At 40.6% G+C, this 18,801-nt stretch overlaps 1 protein-coding gene across 2 annotated transcripts in view; it reads right to left on the minus strand.

The window, feature by feature from the left end:
- The window catches only part of LOC130920838 (E3 ubiquitin-protein ligase SMURF2-like), a 161,334-nt gene that overhangs the window by 44,145 nt on the left and 98,388 nt on the right, over nucleotides 1-18,801 (minus strand). The window contains exons 9-11 of one of the 2 annotated variants that reach the window (XM_057844319.1): nucleotides 15,570-15,654; nucleotides 12,738-12,896; nucleotides 4,785-4,838 (exon numbers count right to left, since the gene is read on the minus strand). In XM_057844319.1, coding sequence (XP_057700302.1) covers nucleotides 4,785-4,838; nucleotides 12,738-12,896; nucleotides 15,570-15,654 — 298 coding nt within the window. Of the gene's footprint in view, nucleotides 1-4,784; nucleotides 4,842-12,737; nucleotides 12,897-15,569; nucleotides 15,655-18,801 lie in introns of both variants that reach the window. The other variant, XM_057844318.1, reaches the window with a different exon arrangement.

Raw genomic sequence — 18,801 nt, forward strand, 5'->3', positions numbered from 1 at the left:
TAAATGCTAACTGTCCGTTTTTTTTTTTTTTTTTGCTTTAACCAATAATCGAGACTGAATTCTTTATAGATATGAACGTAAAACAGAGATTTAAGCATTTATTCACAACAATTTTCAAAGTAAAAAAGCTCCTTGTCTGTGTTTCCACCCTGTCAGCTTTGACAGAGATAGGCCCCCCCCCATGAATGCCCCACACCCCACGTCCCGTCAATATATTATGAAGTCTATGCAACATAGCATTTATTAACTAGTCCTGACATACCGAAATTACGACTATAAGCCGCTACTTTTTACCCTCATTTTGAATCCTGCGGCTTATAGTCCACTGCGGCTTATTTGTTGATTTAATAGGGTTAATACGTAGGTAACACTTTCTTTAACAGCGGCGTCATAAGACTGCCATAAGACAGTCATAATTATGACATGAAACTATCATGGGCATTAATGACATTATGAATTATGTCCCTAACTCCATTTATGTTCAGTTCGGATCTTTACATCCATTCAAAAGTGACATAATTTGCCGGATGAAAAAAACAATTACATCTGTCATAAGCATTCATTAATGCTCATGGCAGTGTCATGTCATCATTATGATGGTCTTATGACAGGCTTATAGCGCCACTGTCAAATAAAGTGTTACCAAATACCATAACTAGCATTTAATGAAACAACTGGAAGAGTAACGGAAGAAATAATTAGCACAGAACATGGAATTTTGATTGTTATTTACATCTGTGGGGCTGCAATGCATGTTAGGAGGCATGTTGGATGACAACAGTGTTGACAGCAGGTAGCAGCAGAGGTTGACCGTCTCCCCCAAGGGAGCAGTGATGGCCAAATGAAGCTTCTTGGAGCAATGAAGCTTTGCACCCAATTGTTTCAAAGCTATATTTGGTCTTATGACAGTGTTATGATGCCGCTGTCTAATATAGTGTTACCGGTTCATACCTTTTGGTGTAAATATCGCATAATACAGTGAGGACTGCTGCGGCGTATGGTCCAGTGTGGCTTATCTATGAACAAATACCGTTTTCATGGCAAATTTGTTGGGTGGCGTCTTATAGTCATGTGCGCCTTATAGCCCGAAAATTACGGTACATCCCCTACCAAGGTAATTGGGTCAAAGTGGTGCTAAATCTGAGCTTGCTCACGGTGTAAACGTGTGAAATACGTATACAAATAATGGGTGAAATGTCCCCAAATCTGCGTGATAAAAGACAGATGTCCTGACAGTGAGCCAGCGGAGAGGCTTATAACTTGAACAGTTTTTGGAGCAGCACAGAGGGAGGGGAGCGGCAGAGAGATTGAGGACAAGAGATGACAGAGAGGGGGCCGAGAGCAAAGAAATAATAATAGAGATGAGACGGTAAAAAGCCTCTCAAAGGCCTTTGCAGATTTTCAGAGAAGAATGGCATCCATGAAAACTGTCAACGTTCAGAATGGTGAAACGTACTGTAGTACATCTGTCACAGCTACCTTTCCCTCACTACATTCACTTGCTGTTAGACTGCTGTTACATTAGCCATTAAAAGAGTGACTCTCACCAATTGAATATGTCATTTCTGAATGCCTAATCAGCTATAAAAAATATGAAGTCTTTTTTTGACACTTCACACCACTATCTGACTTGATGACCTAATGCATTACATCCTAAAAAAAATCTAGCATATCACACACGTACACACACAATGCATTTCATTCAACGGGAATATCTTAAACAATCTTCATCATAAATCACATTCAATTTAGAGAGACTGGTGTACAAATAAATGCGCTTCACCAGCCATTTAGTCAGTGGATGTTGTCACACAACTTTGTCATGTTGAGAGGTGTCCAACAGCTGTTGCATTATACAAATATGTCTGAAACAGCAGTGACTATTTAAAAATGAATTGAAAATTTCTTATGTGCAACATTCATAGACTTCACTATCAGTTGACGAGACCGCTCCGACAGACATTGTGCCACGGCTTCGCGTAGGGGGCCAGGGCAGGCAGAGCATCACGGCAAGTTTCACTACTATAAACTCAAACACTTGCTGCGTGCTAATGCCAGATTTAGGTGGAAACAGGACGAAACTTTTAATGTGTATCTAGAGTGATTTGGTCGAGTATTCATGGTAATTATTATATAAAATAGCACCATGCATGGGCTTTGAAATGTTGTGAAAAAACATGGATGGAAAAAAATAAACGTAACTTTAGCTTGAAATATTTGTGTGAAATGAATGATAATTGCCCATTTTTTGCTTTTAACCCTGAAAATCTGGCCCGGGGGGCCAAATGCGGCCCGTGGTCAAATTTAATCCGGTCCCCAGCCTCTGTCATAAAATCAATAACGTCTGGCCCGCACACACACTTAATAAATTGCTCAGCAGTACTGCTACCAGCACATGAAGTAGCTTACACACTAAATGCTGCTCCTCATTTACCCACTAAAAGGCAGCAGCACTCCAAGCAACATTACCCCGTGTGACCCTTTACGCCAAATTTTCAAAAATAGCGACAATCAACAAAAAACAAGTTGACTGCGACGGACGGCGCTCAAGGATAGGTCCAAATTGGACTATTTCTTCACTAAAATACGCAACAACTGTGTCCGTAATTTCCTGAATGTAACGCGCACCCACGTAAATATGGTCAGTTTATGGTAATGTTTTGAACTACCAATATGCTATGTTTGTGCCGTGTTTCACCAGTCAGTAAAATAACATTTCTGTATCTGTACACAAGCTCTGTTTTCTTGCATTATTCTATTTATTGGTGCTAAAATTAGGGTGCGCGTTATAAACGGGTACAATAATTTCCCCTAGATTTTACAAGTAAATTTGGGGTGCGCATTATACACGGGTGCGCCTTATATTCGGGAAATTACGGTAGTTCAATGTGAAGCGATATTACCCAACAAGACAGGCTGACATGTACGACAAGATTACAGGGAACCTACGTAGCGACAAATTGAAGCAACTTGAAGCTAGTTTAATTTTACAGCAGCAGTATTTCGCAAGAGCCCGAGAGTCGAAAGAGAATGCCACACAGGCTAGTTGCGAAATTGTTTTAAATTATTCATTTAAAAAAAATAAGCAGATCAGACACACAGAATGGCTTGCTAAAATGTGCTTAAATATATTGGTCTACGTAAAGGGCGTTAGCCAAGGTCGGCCCCCTCACATTTTTACCACACCAAATCTGGCCCCCTTTGCAAAAAGTTTTTACACCCCTGATCTAGACTGTTTTACGTTCATATCTAAAGAAATTTCGGGATTCACAAATTTATTTACAAGAATTTTCAATTTAAAAAGCCATTTGTTTTGTGATGGCCACCATGTTGGATTTTGTGTACAAGTACAACAGCGTAACTTTATATTTAAATAATCAGGTAAATTTCGTCCAACTGTCCGTTTTTTTGCAACTAGTAATTTAGACATTTTTGCGTGCTTTATTTTATGTAACATTTCAATCTATAAAGGAAGAGGGCCATATAGCCGGGAAGACATGCTGAAGCATTAGTGACATCGGAATTCAACTTAAATAAGTTGTGACTGAATATAGAAAAATGAAAAATTTCCTTTGGTTGAGTAAAATTAAGATGATTCTGAAAGCTTTACTCTAATATTAAGTTTCTGAAGTGAAAATTGAGTGATTTATTAGTCGCTATTTCAGGCAAAAACTTACAGTATATGATATGTTAAATTTTGCTAATGATCCTGAAAATGTAGGTGATTATCTCATCGCATTTTAGATTTTTGTGCTATTTTAAGTTTTTTAATACTTATATAAGAATTATCTGGATTTTATTAGGGTACTACTGAATTTGTTGATGCCGCTGCTCATGGAGACTCATATATGCCTAAGGGAGGTGCCCGTTTTGGTTTTAGGTCGCTAGCAGCTTTGATTTTGAAAATATTTAAATTTAAAGTTTTTGAAAATTGGCCCCTTACGAAGCAGCCCCACTCCTCGTTTCCCGTCAACTGAGAGTGAAGTATATGCAACATTATAGTCTTATTTTGACAAATTTCGGTAAAGTAGAGCCAGTTAATTTGGACTTTCTGCACATTGTCTGGCCTTAGTTAGATCTCCCCTAATAAAGAGTAAAGACAAGCAGCTGATGACGCAGGCTGAAGAACATAGCTGAGCTCTGACTTGGATCCAGAGGCGGTTCTCTTGCTCACTCTCACACTCATGCACGCACGAACATACGCACACACACGAATGCCATTTGTGCAAATGGCCAGATGCTGATTTCCCAAACATCTCTCTTGTGCTAGTTTGTGTTATCATTACAAGATCGTCTGTCTTTAAAATACTAAAAAGACAAAATCTCTTGTTCAAATCATTCCAGCCTGCAGGTATGAGCAGATTAAAAGTACAGTGGTTGGGTGGACAATTTTGTTGCTAAAAACCAGTTAGGATTTTTAACACCGATACATTCATCCTTCAATCACCAAGTTGTCTTTTCCCTAGCACACTTGTACTAGGCCAGGAAAGAAACATTGCAAATGTGATGCCTGCACGTGTTTAATACCATTTGAGTGGTCTGATAGATGACAGACAAAGGAAATCAGTCAAAGTATGAAGGAAACCGCACTGTGTATGTGGACGGATGACTGGACAAAACAGTCTGTCAACCACCATTTTCATTGCAATTCTTTGCAGGTATGCTAGCAATGTGTGTATACTATATACTGTATGTGTGTACTGTCTGGATGTAATTACGTAGGCTATGCACAATTCAGTGTGTGTGTGTGTGTGTGTGTGTGTGTGTGTGTGCGTGCGTCTTACCTGTGGTTAGTGTTTTGGCTGTCTGAGACCACACGGGATCCATTTGGACTGGGACTGCTGGAGGAAAGCAGGAGTGGAGAATGTGGAGCAAAAAAAAAAAAAAAGGGAAGAGAGCCATAAAAGAGAAAGTGAATAAGAGAATAGAAGATTGAAGCACAGAAACAAGTTGTGGCAATGTTTAATTAAGGAACAAAGGCAGGACAAAATCAGGTTTAAGACTAACTTTCAGGGTGAGGAAACAACCATTCTACCACCTGATATCTAGTGCCCCATTTCAGGATGTATAATACATTTAATGGATTATTCTATACAGGTAGCCCACCCCCACCCCACGCACGGCAGTGACGGCACACGCACACATGAGGAAGCAGCCGAGTGAAGCGGTGACAGCCTGCGCGCACATTTGTTGCTTGTAGAGCATCCAGATACGACGGCTGTATATACAGTTGTGTTCAAAATTATTCAACTCCCACTGTAGGTAAGTGTTTTTGCAAGTTTGACATTCATTTTTCATCTCGTTTATAATCACATTAAATAATGACATGTCAAAAAACAAAAATATATTTTTAAATATTCCAATTTATGGTCTTTCTGAGATTACTTAATGGACAAAATTATTCAACTCCTTAGACGTATATAACTTTAGTACTTAGTACAACATCCTTTGCAACAATAACATCCTTTAGACATGAAGCATACAGTGCTTTGCAAAAGTATTCGGCCTCCTTGAACCTTGCAACCTTTCGCCACATTTCAGGCTTCAAACATAAAGATATAAAATTTTAATTTTTTGTCAAGAATCAACAACAAGAGGGACACAATCATGAAGTGGAACAAAATTTATTGGATAATTTAAACTTTTTTAACAAATAAAAAACTGAAAAGTGGGGCGTGCAATATTATTCCGCCCCCTTGCGTTAATACTTTGTAGCGCCACCTTTTGCTCCAATTACAGCTGCAAGTCGCTTGGGGTATGTTTCTATCAGTTTTGCACATCGAGAGACTGACATTCTTGCCCATTCTTCCTTGCAAAACAGCTCGAGCTCAGTGAGGTTGGATGGAGAGTGTTTGTGAACAGCAGTCTTCAGCTCTTTCCACAGATTCTCGATTGGATTCAGGTCTGGACTTTGACTTGGCCATTCTAACACCTGGATACGTTTATTTTTGAACCATTCCATTGTAGATTTGGCTTTATGTTTTGGATCATTGTCCTGTTGGAAGATAAATCTCCGTCCCAGTCTCAGGTCTTGTGCAGATACCAACAGGTGTTCTTCCAGAATGTTCCTGTATTTGGCTGCATCCATCTTCCCGTCAATTTTAACCATCTTCCCTGTCCCTGCTGAAGAAAAGCAGGCCCAAACCATGATGCTGCCACCACCATGTTTGACAGTGGGGATGGTGTGTTCAGGGTGATGAGCTGTGTTACTTTTACGCCAAACATATCGTTTTGCATTGTGGCCAAAAAGTTCAATTTTGGTTTCATCTGACCAGAGCACCTTCTTCCACATGTTTGGTGTGTCTCCCAGGTGGCTTGTGGCAAACTTTAAACGAGACTTTTTATGGATATCTTTGAGAAATGGCTTTCTTCTTGCCACTCTTCCATAAAGGCCAGATTTGTGCAGTGTACGACTGATTGTTGTCCTATGGACAGACTCTCCCACCTCAGCTGTAGATCTCTGCAGTTCATCCAGAGTGATCATGGGCCTCTTGGCTGCATCTCTGATCAGTTTTCTCCTTGTTTGAGAAGAAAGTTTGGAAGGACGGCCGGGTCTTGGTAGATTTGCAGTGGTCTGATGCTCCTTCCATTTCAATATGATGGCTTGCACAGTGCTCCTTGAGATGTTTAAAGCTTGGGAAATCTTTTTGTATCCAAATCCGGCTTTAAACTTCTCCACAACAGTATCTCGGACCTGCCTGGTGTGTTCCTTGGTTTTCATAATGCTCTCTGCACTTTAAACAGAACCCTGAGACTATCACAGAGCAGGTGCATTTATACGGAGACTTGATTACACACAGGTGGATTCTATTTATCATCATCGGTCATTTAGGACAACATTGGATCATTCAGAGATCCTCACTGAACTTCTGGAGTGAGTTTGCTGCACTGAAAGTAAAGGGGCCGAATAATATTGCACGCCCCACTTTTCAGTTTTTTATTTGTTAAAAAAGTTAAAATTATCCAATAAATGTTGTTCCACTTCACGATTGTGTCCCACTTGTTGTTGATTCTTGACAAAAAAATTAAATTTCATATCTTTATGTTTGAAGCCTGAAATGTGGCGAAAGGTTGCAAGATTCAAGGGGGCCGAATACTTTTGCAAGGCACTGTAGCTTGACACAAGTTTCTCGCTGTGATCCAGAGGTATCTTTGACTGTTCCTCATGGGCAAAGGCCTCTAGTTCATTAATATTTTTGGGCTTGCGTGCTGCAACTGCCTTCTTCAAGTACTGCCAGAGATTTTCAATGGGATTTAAGTCTGGTGATTGCGATGGCCACTCCAGAATCTTCCAGCACTTCTTTTGCAACCAAGATGTGGTAGATGTTGAGGTATGCTTAGGATCATTGTCCTGTTGGAAGGTCCAATCTCATCCAAGCCTCAGCTTTGTCAATGAATGCATGGCATTTGCATCCAAGATCTCCTGGTATTGAATTAAATTCATAATAACTTGCACACGCTGAAGATTCCCTGTACCTGAAGAAGCCAAACAATCTCAGAGCAAGGTCAACCCCCCACAATGCTTCACAGTAGATGAGGTGTTCTTTTCTTTATAGGCATCATTCTTTCTCCTCCACACGCACCGTTGATCCATTAGGCCAAAAAGTTCCAGTTTGGTCTAATGACTCTAGAGAACAGTATCCCAAAACATGGTTTTTGGCATACTTTTGCTCTGGAGTCAGCAGGGGGGAGGGGATGTGCCTGCAACTTCTTGCAAGGAAGCCATCATTTCGCGGTGTGTGTCTTATTTTCTATGATTAAAACGTGAATACCTTCCTATGAATGACATGTCCTGTCGTAGTTCCTCAGCTGCCACCCGGTGATTTTTCTCCACCTTTCGCTTCAAGTATCGCACAGCAGTTGCAGACGGTAACCTTTCTACCACGCCCAGGTAGGGTTTCCACTGTGCCTTTAGCTTTAAATTTGCGGACTATGCTCCCAATTGTGTCTCTTGAAATTTTTAGTCCCTTTGTTACTTTTTATATCCATAGCATATGGATACATGCTTATGAAGTGAAATGAGCTCCTCTCTGAACTTTTTTTGACCATTCGTTGGACTTCACCATGTTGTAAAGATGTCATTAACTGCCAAGAAGTGTCATGTGTCACATCCTTTTTAAATCTGGTTAATTGATGCTCATTAGGGTTCCGTTCACATCTACAGTTGTTTTCATCAGCTGTTTGACAACCTGATGGAACCCTTTGTTCTTATGAGTGGTGGACTTAGGGGGGTTGAATAATTTTGTCAATGAGGTAATCAGAGAAAGGTCATTAATTGGAATATTCCCAAAAATATTTTTGTTATTTCAGTTGTATTTGTCTATTTGACATGTCATTATTTGATGTGAGTATAAACAAGATAAAAAAAGTGAATGTCAAACTTGCAAAAACACATCCACTGTGAGGGTTGAATAATTTTGAACACAACTGTAACCCCATTTGTAATGTTTATTGTGCGTTTTCAAATATGGTCGAATACTTGGGGCGAGTTTATGTGATTGTTTTTGATGATGTGCGGACGCTAACTGATGCCAACTAAATGTTTGTTAGTACTGTATCAGCAGCTACTTGTAAAAACAAATTTGAATTGCTGTTATTGAAGATGAGACTGATTTAATTTCATTTTATTTTAGTTTCATTATGCAAGTGTTGCTTTTATGAGCAGCTGAATAAAGTCCACAAACCACAAGGACGTCTGACATAGTCATTTCAGGGCTTAGCACCAACGTCTAGGTGAGGACAGTACAATGACGTATAATACATTGCTGGCCAAAAGTAATGGCACCCCTGCAATTCTGTCAGATAATGCTCAATCTCTTCCAGAAAAGGATTGCAATTACAAAAGCTTTGGTAGCTTCATTTATTTTGCTCGCAATGAAAAAACAAATGAGAATGAAGAATTTTAAAAAATTATCATTTTACACAAAACTCCAAAAATGGGCCGGACAAAAGTATTGGCACTCTAAGCCTAATACTTGGTAGCAAAACCTTTAGACAAAATAACTGCGAACAACTGCTTTCGGTATCCATTAATGAGTTTCTTACAATGCTCTGCTGGAATTTTAGACCATTCTCCTTGGGCCAACTGCTTCAGGTCTCTGAGATTTGAAGGGTGCCTTCTCCAAACTGCCATTTTCAGATCTCTCCTCAGGTGTTTTATGGGATTCAGGTCTAGACTCACTGCTGGCCACTTTAGAAGTCTCCAGTGCTTTCTCTCAAACCATTTTCTAGCTCTTTTTGAAGTGTGTTTTGGGTCATTGTCCTGTTGGAAGACCCATGACCTCTGAGGGAGACTCAGCTTTCTCACACTGGGCCCTACATTATGCTGCAAAATTTGTTAGTAGTCTTCAGACTTCTTAATGCCATGCACACGGTCAAGCAGTCCAGTGCCAAAGGCAGGAAAGCAACCTCAAAACATGAGGGAACCTCCACCATGTTTGGCTGTGGGGGCAGTGTTCTTTTCTTTGAAGGCCTCATTTTTTCTGAAACTATGTTGATGCCTTTTCCTAAAAAGCTCTACTTTTGTCTCACCTGACCAGAAAACATTCTTCCAACACATTTTTGGCTTTCTCAGGTAAGTTTTGGCAAACTCCACCCTGGCTGTTTTATGTCCCTGGGTCAGAAGTGGGGTCTTCCTGGGTATCCTACCATAGAGTCCCTTTCCATTCAGACGCCGACGGATAGTACGGGTTGACACTGTTGTACCCTCAGGACAGCTTGAACTTGTTTGGATGTTAGTCGAAGTTCTTTATCCACCATCCACACAATCTTTGAATTCTCTTGTCAATTTTTCTTTTCCGTCCACATCAAGGGAGGTTAGCCACAATGCCATGAGCGTTATGCTTATTGATGACATTGCGCACGGTAGACACAGGAACATTCAGGTCTTTGGAGATGGACTTGTAGCCTTGAGATTGCCCATGCTTCCTCACAATTTTGCTTCTCAAGTCCTCAGACAGTTCTTTCTTTTCTCCATGCTCAATGTGGCAGACACAAGGACACAGGACAGAGGTTGAGTCAACTTTAATCCATTTTATCTGGCTGGAAGTGATTTAGTTATTGCCACCACCTTTTATGTGCCACAGGTAAGTAACAGTTGCTGTTAGTTACACAAATTAGAGAAGCATTACATGATTTTTTTAAAAGGATGCCAATACTGTTGTCCGGACCATTGACGGAGTTTTGTGTAAAATGATTATGATTTAATGTTTTTTTTCTTTTTTTTCCCCCCATTCTCTTTTTTATTTGATCATTGCAAGCAAAATAAATTAAGCTATTACTACCAAAGTATTTTAGGGCTGCAGCTATCGAATATTTTAGTAATCGAGTAATCGACTGAAAATTCTATCGATTAATCGAGTAATCGGATAAAACAAATATAACAAATATATTTTTGGGTGAAGAGCAACATGAGAAAACAAGACATTTCATCTAATCTTGAAACATTTTCAGTCAATCAATGTCTTTATTTTCAGTGTATATTGTTGAAAACAGCCAACAATTGCATCTCAGATGTAACTAAAATAAAAAAAAAAAAACTAATTCACTGCTTTCACTCAAAAAACCTTTAGATTTAGAAGAAAAAAAAAAAAAAAAAAAAATATATATATATATATATACCTAAAAATGCCGTTACGCTTGATAACACACATCACTTAAAAGTTAGGATTTTTTCCCCACGTGTTTCCATTGAATTTCTATTTGTGACAAGCCATTTTTAAGTTCTAGTTAAGTTTTAAGTTAGTCTAAACCAGTACTTCTCAAATAGTGGGGCACGCCCCCCTGGGGGGGCGCAGAGCGATGCCAGGGGGGGCGCATGTGTCCTCGGGGAACATGCTTTTTTTGCCGTACTGGAATAAAGTATTTGCACATCCACTCAGTGGGTGGCAGTGGCGCTCTCATTTTCAGAGTGCGTGCAGTATTTTTGAACTAAGGAAGAGCACTCAGCACACAGAAAACAGATATGAAGAGCAGTGCGCCGCCGCCGCCGTTTTCGAAAGCCGTTTTCCGACCGGACTCACTCACGCAGCGACCCACTGTCTTGTCCGGTTCTCACCTCGCCGCCCGAGAAGTGCCATTTTCGGCTTGGGATCGTCACGACGACCGCCCTCACCTACGGTTCTACCTCGGCCGCCGAGAATGCGCTTTTTTTCGTGCCGTTTGCCTTTTAGCTTTGACTTTTAATACAGTGGGTGATGAGGAAAGACTGTTTACTGTGTCTAAAAATAATTATAGCGGACTGCCAGAAGCCAAATCAATTAAGACGCCACTTAAAGACATTCGACCCCAATCTCATTGATAAGCCGCTTGATTGTTTTTCAGCGAAAACGTGCCGAATATTGCCAACAATCGTCCTGCTTTGTCAGTGTTATATCAGGTAAACCAGTGAGCATTGTTAGCATGCTCATTGCAAAATGACTCCACACCATTGCAAAGGAGGTAATACTGAGTGTGAGCAGCAAAAATAAAAACTGTCCTTCTGTCCAAGGGCACTTTTTTTCCTTTATTCATTTTTGTTTTTTCGGTCAAATTTTTTGGCATATTGTCCTCATGAGTGAATGTTTCTAATCAATTTGAATTTGTTATTATTTACTGATTTTATTACATTTTATTTTTCTGTATCAAATGGTCAAAAATGTACCTTGAGTGCATTTTTACAGTCTGAATGTGACTTTTTTTTTAATTCAGGCAAATTGATGCACGTCAAGTCTTCTCTGTTACAAACAAAACAATGTTAATAAAGTTATACTTTATTATAAGTTGATCTATGTTACTTTTTTTCTTTATTAGAAAAAAAAGGACACAATGTTAGGCAGATGCGTATTTATAATAGTAATTTTATAGACAAATGATACTATTTACAGTGGCGGCAGAGAGTTTGGGGGGGGGGGCGCGAAACATTTACGTCTTCCTTAGGGGGGGCGTGACAGAAAATAATTGAGAAGCACTGCTCTACGTACGTGACATCAGCGCGTCCCGCATTAAAAGTAGTCAGAGCAAAACGTAATGCTTAGAGCTGTCAAAATAAACAATTACTCGAGGTGAATAAAACTACTCGGATCAGTTTTTAAACTCGAGTTACTCGAGTTGCTCGAGTATTCATTTCAGCTCTAAAGTATTTGTATTTACAAAATTGCAGGGGTGATACTTTTGGCCAGCAGTGTACATGTTTTTTTGATAGTTAAAAAAAAAAAATTTTTTTTGAGGGTGTTCTGAGGTATTTAAAGGGTTAATTCCGACTCACGCGAAAATCTGGGTTAAATCGCTAGCGCAGAAACGGAACTTTTTCGTAAACCGGGGACTACCTGTACTTGGTTCTTGTGCCACTCCTAAACAAAGTCAGATTCGGCTCAGTCATGAAAAATTGACTACCTACTATCTATGTTGGAGCTGTTCTATGTGGCCTATTTGAATAAATGGATTTTAATGTCTTAAGACAACCATGACAGTCCAGTTGCAATTGCTTACTTCCCTGATAACAAAATCGTGCGCATGAATGAACCTTTAACTCGGATCTAAGGATATTTGATTCCATACATTTCTTTCTATTTATGCTGCCATAAGACATCTGAATTTTGTTACTTGGAAACCATAATTGTCATGGTCAATCCAAAAGTTATCTTTTGTTTTAATAACACAGACGCCAAAGTAATTCTTTTGTTTTGTTATGACTACTGATAAGCTGTACACAACACCAGCCTTAAAAGGCTCATTTAATTGGGCAAAAATTCACTTACTTGAGAACCCGATGCAGATTGGCAGACAGTCTCGGGTCTGTGAACTGAGTTGTTCGATTGTTGTGGTCCACAAAGTAGACACGCCCGGTAGCGGTGTTCCTAATCTCCCAGCCTGGCGGCAGCGGGCCAAGCTCCTCGCAGTTTACGTTACTCAAGTCCCTGGGTAACCATTAAAAAACATTAGCGGCAGTGATACCAATGACATGTTTATTGTTACAGTGCTTCATGTAATATATGCAGGGTGTTTCAACTAGGACGCATTAAGAACACTAAAAAATTGGCTCCATCTCAGTTGGCATAAAAATTTGAGACATGATGGTGTTTATTATACAGGAGCTTTTCAAGTTTCACCCAATAAGATCACATAACCATCGCTTTCAGCAGACTTATTAACCCTCTGGCAAAATACTTGCTCCATTTTCTTGATTCTTCTTCTCTCCTGTACACAGACCACCAAAGATCTAATGTGGGGCAACATCAAGTAGGACTAGCCCTGGTGTATGTGTGCAAGCCCTGTCCTTGTGTTGAGGCACAACGCATTAGTCATGGACACAGAGCACATGCCTCGCTGCACACACTAGGTCACTTTAGCAACGTCATCCAAAATGAACAAACGTAGAGGTGGTACCAATGAGTTTGGTGTTTTACATGTTTGACTCATCAGTGAGGTGCAGCTGTTGAGTGTGATGCTAAGAAATGTGGCCCGCAATCCAAAAGAACAAATTGGAACAGTTGTGGAGTTGAAGTGCGGATTTTGTTCAGGTGGTCTGTTCAGCTGTAACAATACTCTCCCAACCAAAGAAAGGTGACTCCTTTGGCTGACCCTGGTTGAATGTAGAATATGCCTCAAATTCTTTTACAATTTTTTCTTTAGAAATAGTTGAGCAAAGCCAGTTAAGTCCATGTCCAGGAGTTACTTTTTCACGTCAGATACAGTGGGGCAAATAAGTATTTAGTCACCCACTAATTGTGCAAGTTCTCCCACTTGAAAATATTAGAGAGGCGTGTAATTGTCAACGTGGGTAAACCTCAACCATGAGAGACAGAATGTGTGTGTGTGTGTGGGGGGGGGGGGGGGGAGGGGCAGAAAATCATATTGTTTGATTTTTAAAGAATTTATTTGCAAATCATGGTGGAAAATAAGTATTTGGTCAGTACCAAAAGTTCATCTCAATACTTCGTTATGTACCCTTTGTTGGCAATAACGAAGGCCAAACGTTTTCTGTAACTCTTCACAAACTTTTCACACACTGCTGCTGGTATTTTGGCCCATTCCTCCATGCAGATCTCTTCTAGAGCAGTGATGTTTTTGGGCTGTCGTTGGGCAACACGGACTTTCAACTACCTCCACAGATTTTCTATGGGGTTGAGATCTGGAGACTGGCTAGGCCACTCCAGGACCTTGAAATGCTTCTTACGAAGCCACTCCTTTGTCTAGCTGTGTGTTTGAGATCACTGTCATGCTGAAAGACCCAGCCACGTCTCATCTTCGATGCCCTTGCTGATGGAAGGAAGAGTTTCACTCAAAATCTCTTGATACATGGCCCCATTCATTCTTTCCTTTACACAGATCAGTCGTCCTGGTCCCTTTGCAGAAAAACAGCCCCAAAGCAAGATGTTTCCACCCCCATGCTTCACAGTGGGCATGGTGTTCTTCGGATGCAATTCGGTATTCTTTCTGCTCCAAACACGAGAACCTGTTTTTCTACCAAAAAGTTCTATTTTGGTTTCATCTGACCATAACACATTCTCCCAGTCCTCTTCTGGATCATCCAAATGCTCTCTAGTGAACCGCAGACGGGCCTGGACGTGTACTGGCTTTAGCAGGGGGACACTTCTGGCAGTGACGGATTTGAGTCCCTGGCGGCGCATTGTGTTACTGATAGTAGCCTTTGTTACTGTGGTCCCAGCTCTCTGTAGGTCATTCACTAGGTCCCCCGGTGCGGTTCTGGGATTTTTGCTCACCGTTCTTGTCATCATGTTGACGCTACGGGGTGAGATCTTGCATGGAGCCCCAGATCGAGGGAGATTATCAGTGGTCTTGTATGTCTTTCATTTTCTAATAATTGCTCCCACAGTTGATTTCTTTACACCAAGCATTTTACCTATTCCAGATTCAGTCTTCCCAGCCTGGTGCAGGTCTACCATTTTGTCTCTGGTGTCCTTCGACAGCTCTTTGGTCTTGGCCATAGTGGAGTTTGGAGTGTGACTGACTGAGATTGTGGACAGGTGTATTTTATACTGATAATGAGTTAAAACAGGTGCCATTGATACAGGTAACGAGTGGAGCCTCGTTAGAAGAAGTTAGACCTCTTTGACAGCCAGAAATCTTGCTTGTTTGTAGGTGACCAAATACTTATTTTCAACTCTAATATGGAAATAAATTCATTAAAAATCAAACAATGTGACTTTCTGTTTTTTTTCCACATTCCGTCTCTCATGGTTGAGGTTTACCCATGTTGACAATTACAGGCCTCTCTAATCTTTTCAAGTGGGATAACTTGCACAATTTGTGGTTGCCTAAATACTTATTTGCCCCACTGTATATGCTCGATTAACTCATCGGCTGCCATTGATAGCACTAGACGTCTTATCCATTTGGACTAGGAGCGAATGAATGTCTAGCGCCGTCAGCGGCACTGAAAGATGAGCATTCACAGCCAGTCCACCCTGTTTAAATGAACTGAACGTCTATCAATAGTCAATGGCAGCCAAAAGTTGAGAAGAATTGCAGCTGCAACATAATAGGATAGTCATAGAGATACTGTACTTAACTCTAAACATAATCAACAGGAAGGAGTGTAACAAAGATTGGAAATATGAATTTGAGACCTGGGAACACGCGGGTCATGCCAGGTGCTGACTCCGGTCTGCGTGTGCAGGAAGTAGACCTGGCCCTGTTGAGTCGTTCTTTGCTCTAAGAAAAGACAGAAAGAGTTGAATAAAACATGGCATTGGGGGAAAAAAAAAAAGATGAGTCTAAAGTTGCCATCGTCTGGCCCCGATTGGAGAAAGTATGAGTCAGTTGGTGCATTTTGGAAAGGTCTGTTTACAATTAATGAGACTGGTAATCTGTTGGAATGACAGTTGACTAATGCCTTTTTCTTGTGATGCCAACAAAGCCAATAATTCCTTTTGAGGCCTACTCCAACAGGATGGGGACATTTAATAACTTGCTTGGGGTCCCCGATTGTAATTCAGAAATGCTGTTTGTGTTCGGATCATCATCCGCCACTATCAATCAACACAACCAGTGAAATGGAAAGTAACATGTGACATATGTGCTTAAACCACTAATGTGAAGCTGCAACAAACAAATTAACAAAGCCATAGACACAAGAGGACATTTAGCATGTGCAATTTTTCGAGAGCTTGTAAAACCTTTGTTGTATAATTTCTCTGGCTCTATAGTTCAGAGGGTTCGGTTCAGTTTGAAAAAGGAAGCATACCGACTGGCTTGTGAGCATCAGTGACTCACTTTGTCCAACCTAGGCAAGCGTCACACAGAACAAGGCATTTCCATAGGGAGGCACACAGCCAAGAGTGCCACTCGAAATAATATGCATCCAGCATTGCCTTTTGATGTATAATTCATTTTACAGGCTCTAAGCATTAATGGTATTTGCCCTATTTTTTTGGATCACTATAAAACAAATCATTCAAATGTTAACTGCAACTACTGTGCTATTTCCTCTAATTATTGATAAATGAGTGCCAATTGTGGTTACTTCTTACTCTAAGCAGTAAAACATAGAACGAATACATTTAGGAGAGGTTGCAGAAACAATTGAAAAGAAGATTTCTAGAAGCGTATTTAAAAGGGACAGACAACACTAAGTATCAAAGTATTTAAGTATGCAAATCGAGAATTTCTTTGACCTCTGATACGAGAGAAACAAAAACAATACAATAATAATGACACATTGCACGAGGACAGATAATTTGGCACATACACAATGATGGATTCGAAAATGACCGAGTATTACTGACATCATGAGGATGGGTGGGCAATCTGGGATACTCACATTCGATTGGCTAAAATAAGACTGGAACTGATCAAATGTTTTACTGCACTAAAGGTTGAGTTATGCTTCTGCGGCAGACCCGATTTATGACCCTCCGCCATAGCCTGACGTGCACCTCCATAGAATTCTGACTGGGCATCACGTCAACGTGTGATGACGTGATGCAAATGGACTGTGATTGGTCTGCTCAGACTGTTCTTTCCGGTTCAGCGCAAAATCACCGCCATTTTAAAACGTTGTGCTACACGCAGAAATGGACCAGGCCGACAAGAGTTATCATCGAAGAGGTCCGCAAGAAGGACAACCTCTACAATGTCTCTCCAAGACATTATAAAGATTGCCAAATGGCAAGCAATTCATGGAAGGAGATTGCTAAAAATCTAGGGCTGGAGGTCAGCGAATACATAAAAAAATGGAAGAATCTCCGAGACAAGTATTTGCGTGTTCGGAACCGAATGGCCGTAGGAAGCGGTTACCCAGCCTGCCAAAAACTGCCAGCTTTTTATCACTTTATCTCGTATTTTTGGTTGGTGCACATTACCATTTATTTGTTCATATGTTGCTGTGACTTATTTACATTTACACTTCAAGTCGATGAAGAAAAAAAGCACAGGTTTGGTGTCAAAAAGAGTAGTTTTGATGTTTAATTTTCAACAACAGTTTACACACTTGATACATCATCACTGATTAAGAGTGCCTTTCATGATCACGTCTTTACCATCAAGGCTTCCAACGCAGTTTGAGAAGTTCCATTGCCACCAGAAATCTGCTATGGCTTCCCAGTGGCTGGTTGTAGGACACAGCAAAAAAAATTGGACAAAACGCTGGACAACGCACCTGGCTGGCTTCCACCCGATGCTAGAATTCGTAATGTGACTGCCAGTCTCTGTGGGGCATCAACAGTCGGACAGACCACCTCCACAACTGTCTTCTCCGTTGGCTACATCTCAACATTTGTATGATCAACATTTATTGATCAATATTGATGAGCAGAAGATCCACATCCAAGCGTTCCACCTCTGTTGGCATTGTTGTTTAACCGGAAGAAAACTAGAGGAAGTCGACAAGAGTCCCCCCAAAACCGTACAAACACAACGCCACACCCTTCTAGTGGCTTGACGGTGAATTACAGAGCAACGCATTCCCTTGCCGCAGAACTATCGAATGCTCATTGACGCCGTGGGGCCTACATCGTTGCTACGCCGTCACCGCAACGCAGAAGCATAACTCAGGCTTAAGAGTGGCTGGCCACTTCCTGGAACTATTAACTTTTACAGTATGTACATTTTCTCCACTATTACACAACAGAAAAAGGAAATTAATTATTTTTCAATTTATTAAATAAGATTCTTTCTGCTAGTATGCACGTGAATGTGTTATCTGTCCCTTGAAATGAACAAAAACGACTACATCTGAAACAAAGTTCAGAAAATAAATCAATAAAAAGCATAAATCAGGAAATCAATTCTAGTAAAACGGGTGAGATTTCAATTAACACAATCTCTAACAGGTAATGACTTGAAAATAATGCTGACTGTCATTTACAATGACTATTTAGGAAAATAAAAGTATTTGCATAATCATTTGAAATATCATATTTAATAACCACTACATAATGATAATTCTGTATGCATATACAGGTAGTCCCCGGTTTACGAACGAGTTCAGTTCCTACGCTGGCGATGTAACCCGAATTTCCACGTAAGTCGGAATTTACCCTTTAAATACCTGTAAATACCCTCTAAATCTCAAAATAACTATCCAAAAACATGCATTATACATCATATTGATCAAATAAAGGAAAAAATAAGATTATATGAGGGGGAGGGGGGGGGATCATGGCAGCGCAGGTCGCCAGCAACGGCTCCCTCAACGCGAGCCTGCCATCTGAACTAAAAAAAAACGGATCGGCACACGCAAGAGGAGTCTGCGCTGGCGCCAGGGGAGGAGCAGCAGCATGAGAACAAGGAAGCGGCAGATCTCCCAGGCGAAAGGAACTGCAGGACGGCGGCGACGCTGCTGGGGGAGAAGGGGCATCT

This window comes from Corythoichthys intestinalis, chromosome 8 (genome assembly GCF_030265065.1).
Source record: "Corythoichthys intestinalis isolate RoL2023-P3 chromosome 8, ASM3026506v1, whole genome shotgun sequence".
Taxonomy (NCBI): Eukaryota; Metazoa; Chordata; class Actinopteri; order Syngnathiformes; family Syngnathidae; genus Corythoichthys; species Corythoichthys intestinalis.